Genomic DNA, 7515 nt, shown 5'->3' with positions numbered 1-7515 from the left:
TAAATAAAAGCAACATTGCTTTAAAACTTTCTGTTACTTATTTTGTTACGTGATAATAAATAATTCTATTAAATAAAAACAATATTGTTTTGAAACTCTTTGTTACAGATTTTTCACGCATTATACGTCTGAATTTAAAATTGCATATGTTTCAAATAAAATAGACAAAATAAAAAGCAAAATATAAATAAATAAGAATTTGAGAATGGAATGAATTATCAAAATACAATGGAATGAATTATCAAAATAAATTATTAAAAATCAAAAATGAATTAATAAATGATCTGTTATCTATCGCGAATTGTACTTTGGGATAAACGATAATTTTACGGAATCTAAATTACCGACGCATGTCAAATCTGCATTACCTACTCAACTCATAAAGTGACGCACTCTGTGCCAAAGTGCGCAAACTACTTAGCGCAATGCTTGTATAATTCAAATAGAGTTGAATTGTGCGCGACGTAAAGTGAAATGAGTGTTTTGTGAAATTCGTTATCTCTATCCATCGCGATCCAGTGCAAATTAATTATGCAAGCAGCAATCGATATTGTAATAATTTCATTAACGATGTAAGTAATATAATTATTATATTATTTCATATATTATCTTACAAATACGCACGTTGCAGACAAGTTTTATTTATTAGGTTAAATTTCGACTTTCGATTACGTGCAATCTCCTGCTTTCGAGAATTGTTAAAGTTATGGTAAATATAAAGAAACTATAAAAACCTATATCACAATATAATTAAGTTTTTAAAATTAATAGGAAGCAATTTAATATACATATATGTAAATATTTATATGTTTATATGTAATATTTATATGAATTTTAAATAAACAGCCTAGTGTATATGTTTGAACGTCTTGTCTACTCAAAGTTGAGCGAAATGTATAATCCAATGCATTTTCATAATAAACATTCGTATTATTGTTTCAGTGTGATAAAGAAACACGGCCAGCTATACCAGTGCAGGAGTGTCATAATAATTTCTTCAAACTTTCCAATTTGCAACGAGCACGACGGAACAGTGTGTCACTCCTCTTCTTTCCTGTTATACTATTTGTCATGTGCTATGTTCAACTGTGCTTCTCATCGTCTTATAATTTACCGTGAGTAATGATGCATTTGTTAAACAAATTGTTTTTGTTAAGGAGAAAATCTTATTTTTTGTGATCCTCTTTCTTAACATATATATATAGAATATTCAACTCAAAATTTATATATGTATATATAAATATATTTATTTATTTATTTATAATAATAGATAATTCCTTAGAATAGAATTTTTTTAAAGAAATCATGATTTGCGGAAAAATGTGATGCTCATTATGATTTAAATAATTATTTCTAAACGATATATACATTATTTAATTTCTGAAAAAATGCGATGCTGGTTATGATTTAAATAATTTTCCTAATAAGTGATATGCATTCTGAAATCCAATCATCAATTACAGCATTTTTTGCATTTTTTTTAGAAATTATAAAAATTTAAGAAAATTCTTAACAATTATTCATTATTAAATTTCTTTACTCTGGATATTTACAATTTAAAGTCTTTTGCCAAACCTGTTAAAAGCACTGTTACTTTCAACTTTCGTTAATTCGCGCGTTTACCTCCGCGAATAATTGCACGCGCAAACACGTCGACGGCCTAAATTAACGCAAAGGAAGAAAATAGCGAAACATTTTGTTCCGCAGTATCCCATTACGTTCTATGGCTTTCAACGTATCGTCGTGTTATCCGGCTGATATATCTCGTATGTCTATCCACCCTCGCGCCACCGTTAATAGCAGGCAATTTCGTGTTCCCTCGGCTAACCCGTGTAATTGAGCCAATGTGTGTTAATCAGAGGCGCCTCATTTGCCACGGGGAATAGTCCAAATTGCTTTTGTTACCTGGAATATCTTGGTGCGCGGCAATGCTCGTATTGATTTACAAAATTGATATTCTGACTAAAATATGCAACATGCGTATATATATATCGAATTACGAAATGCGAGTACATTGATATATCCCGAAACAAAGCGCATTCCTTCGATGAAGTATGTGTTTACTTTTTTCCTCCTTTTTCATGTACACATTCTTTCGCACGTAAATAAATATTATATTAATTCGCAAAATATTCGTATAATGAATAGCATTACATGTGACAAAAAAACTTTGATTTTCAATATTTTTTGATTTATTTTATATGATGCACAATGATGCTGCAAATATTCTGCGCAGAGTGAACAGCTTTTGTGACATATTTTTATAACACAATTTCGGCACATACTTTCACGTCGTCGCGTTCAAAATATTTCTGTCATTTTACGAGAATTTTAGGTTTGCCCGATATACATGTATCGTTACTGGGATGTAACGTAATTTTTATTCTCTTTGTGATAAAAATTTGATAAAATTTCAAAAACAATTTTCATCTGATTTATTGATTACGAATTATTGTGATAATAGAGATCTACAATGTAGACTCTAGTTTAATGTATACACATCTAGCACGTGTGCTAGAGCCTACTACAATAATGTACTATTGCCAAGGGATCGCATTGGTCCGAGTCAGCGCAGTTAATTTTCGATAGTACCGAATCACCCTCGTGGTAATTGTCGTCCATGACTTCAACTGCTGATCGTCTTTGACTTGTTCAATGCAAAAGCAGCATGATTGATTTTTTGCAAATAGGTTCATTATAATTAAGTGTAACATTGATATTTTAAATATAAATATTTAAAAAAACATTATTTAATTAAGAAAATTAAAAACTAAATAAAATAAATATCCGCTAATCTTCTTATTCAACTTATTTTGTACATATTTGTAGAATAAAAAAATTTAAGAATTAATTAAATTATAAATTTGAATATATATATCTGAGATTACAAATCTTAAAAATACTGAATGTGAGAATTAAGAATTTTATTCTTTATTTATATTTATAATTGATAAATCTGGAAATTCAAATTTTAAATCTGTAATTAAAATTTTTTCAAATCTGTATATAATTTAATTAAATTTTAAAGATTTTATTCTACAAATATGTTAATAAATTAAGTTAAATAAAAATATTAGTTAACATTTATCTTGTAAAGTTTAGCTTTTTTTAAATTTTTACAATTATTGGATGTGTTTACTTCTATGTTTGACATTTCTTTATATTTAAACTATTAATATCATTTTGCATTTTTCATAATGGATTACATAAATAATGATTCTGTTTTTTATTTTTAATAAGAATAAAATATTTATGCAAATATAACAAATATGATATTAGATATAGTCATTTTAATTAATTTTATAATTGATAAAAATCGATATATCGATTATAAAATTAATTAAAATGGTATACTTAAAAATTTCACTTCTATAATATTTTTCTCTAGACATTTAGAAATAATTTTAACATATATTTTATTTTTTCAAAAATAATACATTAATCTTTTCAAATTTCTAAATATTGATTATAACTTCTATATTATTATTACTCATCTGTGTGTTTTAAAGTATTCAAATAATTATATTAATAAATTTACATTAGTTATGAATTCTTCATGATTATCTATATATTATTAATTCAATAAATTATTAATTCTGATAAATATCCATATATTATTAATTCTGTAAGTTATTGTGAAGACATGTGCTTACTTTTCAAAGTGTGCTTAACTATTATTAATTTTGATCTAGATTGAATATTTTGCACAAATATATTACTATTTATTTATATTCTTAGAAAAATTTCAATATCTAAATTTATTATAAGTTTTAATTATGTGTTATCAAGTAAATAAGAACTAAAAAAATATATATATAATAGAACATAATATATATACATATTTATGTATTTTGATATTTTTTCATATTGAACACACCTTCAGCTAATTATTTTTATTTCGTAAATTCGTTCAGCAAATTGAGTTTAACAGATACAACAGAATGATTGTAACAAATAGCGCGTGAAGGTGATAATATCCAAGGGATTTTCTACTCTTCATACCATTAAGAATAATGTGCGAAATATACTCCAATATAAGAACCTCTAAATTATATCTTTTCCGCAAGATTATTGATGTCATCAAACAAGAAATTCAATCTTATTTCTGAGCATTCATACATACTAATTTATTACTATATAAAATAATTTATTTGTCCTTTTTGTCTTGATAAAATTATAATTTTTTATTATATTTAACACAATTAAAGTCTGCTCACTTTCTAATTTTTTTGCATTAATTTAATTTTTTTTAGTTACTTGTCTATCGTTTATTTAATATTTTAATATGATAAGCACTACATTAGAAATATGTAACACCGATGAAGTTCTACATTTATAAATCAATATATTTAAAGAAACTGTCTCTAATTGTTTTAATTTAAGAGAAATTAGTTAATCAACGTTTGATGTAACGCAGTACTATATTTTTAAAATTTGCAATATTAACTTAAAGCCAAGCACTGGCTCTAACGTAACGTAAAAAAATTATCAAGGCAATATAATATTTAGTGCTGAACCTCATATTTTTGCGCAAAGGTCTACGATGACACCGCGAACATGGCGGTGGCCATAATTCTGTCGACGCAAAGCATAGTATAGCCGAGATGACATTCGTTATCTCGCACAGGACACATGAGCGTCTGGGAGAAGTTTTCTACTCCTCTTAATCGCCGGTCGGCTCACAGACTCGGAAGTTTCTTTTCTCCGTCGTCCAACTCCGTCGCATTTACTTCTAGCGGAGATCGCGGCAACTTTTCCTTAATATAACTAAATGACTGGTCTGAAGGCCGTCGAGAGAATGTTCTCGCGAAAGTTGGCGTCGCGGAGATGAAGAAGCCGCAACGGTTCCGAGACCTGCTCTCGGATTAGACTAGTTTACCGAGATGGTGCCTCGCACTTTGTAACCGTTACGATTGCACACTCGGAGCTCCTTTTGCGTAACACTCGATAAGAATCTTCGAATTTTAATCGCAAATGATAGAATTGAGCTATTAGGAAATATTTGCTTTGTTTCGAAATGCATCGGAATATTTCTCATATTTATTTTAATATTAAAATATTAAAATCATAAAGAAGTCTACAACTTGTACTAATTTAAAATAAATTTTAAAAAGATAAGATTTTAATGTTAAAAATGAAGAAAGTGATAATACTCGTTGTCTTTGCTGAGGAAAAATCAATCAAAGTTAATTTTACAGTCAAATTAATCTTGAATAAATTAATCTTAATAAATTTATGATTGAAAAAGAATAATTACAAAATTTAATGCTCATCTATTTGTCGAAAATAAATTAATATTATAAAATATATATTTATTTATTTATATTTAAATCGTTTTGGGATATCGATACATTGAATTGCACCAATCGTGCTCTAATTGCATCACGCGTAGCCACAATAGATCTCTCTTTGGATAGAGCTTCCCTACGACTCTCTGTCCGGAAAGGGGAATCTTCGCTCGTTATCCCGATCGCGGGCGAATCTTATCTTCTTCGTGGTCAGTCCAAACGCGTTTGCCATAAATCTCGGTGCAAGAGAGGCGGTCGAACTAGTGTTACGTATGCGGGACGAGTCCAGTCGCGCAACAACCCCCTTGTTTCAAGTCCGCGTCACCCTTGAGGCTACCTTTCTGTTCTGACCACCATCTCTAGCTCGGACTCCAGGCTAACTCGACATTCTGTTGTGTTTGGGAGGGACCAAGAGCGAGGATGTATGTGCGTATGTGTGTGAGAGAGAGAGGCTTCTCCAGTTTTCGTGGTATGCGCGGTCGCCAAACACGTTAGCCGCGTATGTGCATGTCTCGGGACGGTGAACGCATCTCGCAGTGGTCCCGCTGGTATGCTCGGGACAATAATCGTACCGTCGAGGATGCGCAAACATTGTGCATATATGCACCGCACGACAACGTCCGCTGGCAGCCAACGTGCACCTCCTTTGCACAGAAATCGTCACGTGTCATGCCCTTTTTCCTCTCTCTCTCTCTATCCCTCTCTCTTTCTCATCCTCTCTATCCCTAGTCGGAGTTGTATGCTTGCTACCGTTTACAGCGTATCCCAGGATATGCTAGTCCATACAGTCCATACTGCTAGGACATCGTGTATGCTTCTCTCGTGTATGGACATTTTTTGACTTCGGTATGCCAGTCTTTCCGCTCGCTTCTTGTACCTCGCATCATGATTTTGAAATATAAATCTATAGAGCTGATCGCAGTATTTTCCGGTGAAATGGCATCGAAAGAAAGAAAAAAAGAGAAAAAGGAAGACACGGTATGGATAAAATATTATCGTCAATTTGCTTTTCACGACGAGGTAATTTTTAACGAGAAGATTTTTCCGAGCGAAAAACGAAAAAAAATCTTCGCAACGTAAGCAAAGAGAAGGAAAGAGAAATAGTTTCTTGAGCAGCAATTTGTACTTCGACATCGTCGCATCTCTTAAACCGAGGCCGTTTACTCGCTGGTTCTACGTAGCACGGAGTTTCCGCAGCAATTATTATGCTAACGAATGTACCTTTATCCCACCGCAGCGCGTCCGCCGGATGGGTGGCTGGCTGGCTGGACTGCGAAAATTTGCAAGAAAGACCGCGGGCAAAGGATGCGGTTGTAACTCCTTTTTTTCCTTCCCCCTCCCAGTAGACAACTCTAATTGGGTAGAGACGCGTCTAGAAGGGGTGTATTCGCATACGAAGCGCTTAAAATTAATCGGCGCTGCGATTTAGGAGTGTAAAGGCATCCCGTTTCCCAAAAATCTGGACGATCAAATTCATTTCGGTTAATGTTTCTACGACGTGAATCTCCCGATTTGCGCATCGCCGAAACAAACAAATTTCCGCTATTGATTCGTTCATGCAAGGGAAACCGAAAGAGAAAAAGAGGGAAAGAGGGAGAGAAAAAAAGAGAGAGAGAGAGACACGTGCGGCAGGGTATCGTCCTACGGAAATCGCCCGACCCAAAATTCTTTTTCGATAACACCGTATCGACAATGCGCGGCTTATCGAAATTTTTCCTTGTTACTTTAGAGAGGTAGGAGGAGAACCAAACTCTCTCAATTGAAGTGTGCAATGCTCGCGTGCCGAAAGATATTTCCGACATTTTTGTTGCCTAGATATTTACATCGCGATGCAACGGAAGCTCTCTCTTCCTCTCTTTCTCTCTATTTCTTTCTCGTAGAAAAATTGTGCAGACCATTGGAAATCACGCGTTCTCTTTGAAACACGATAAATAAGTAAAGTATTCCCCTTGGGAAAATATCTAAATAATATTAAAAATAGAGAAAATTACTATCTTTCTTTTTAGTGTATTTTCATAAATATATACGCTTTTAGATAAATCACTCTAATAGTGTCACGCGGAGAATGTATCTCGATTGTGCGAGCGTATAAAAAATTTGTTTCCTATTTCAATTACAACAATCGGTAATTCTATTCTTCTTTCAGTTAAACAGATTTTTTTTTTCATATAAAAGTCAATTCCATTTTATTCCATATTGCATAGTTTAGCGGTTTTAGGAGCGATTT

General features: G+C 32.0%; 1 protein-coding gene across 1 annotated transcript in view; it reads left to right on the top strand.

Annotated features, from left to right (window-relative positions):
• Positions 1-461: 461 nt before the first annotated feature.
• The window catches only part of LOC112639233, a 223869-nt gene continuing 216815 nt past the window's right edge, over positions 462-7515 (top strand). Inside the window, exons 1-2 of the mRNA XM_025412532.1 lie at positions 462-572; positions 943-1115. Coding sequence (XP_025268317.1) covers positions 532-572; positions 943-1115 — 214 coding nt within the window. The 5' untranslated portion in view covers positions 462-531. The remainder of the gene's footprint in view (positions 573-942; positions 1116-7515) is intronic.

Source organism: Camponotus floridanus, unplaced genomic scaffold (genome assembly GCF_003227725.1).
Source record: "Camponotus floridanus strain SB8 unplaced genomic scaffold, Cflo_v7.5 scaffold52, whole genome shotgun sequence".
In the NCBI taxonomy this organism is placed as follows: Eukaryota; Metazoa; Arthropoda; class Insecta; order Hymenoptera; family Formicidae; genus Camponotus; species Camponotus floridanus.
The sequence above is the reverse complement of the archived record's forward strand: the minus strand, read 5'-3'. Positions and strand labels throughout refer to the sequence as shown.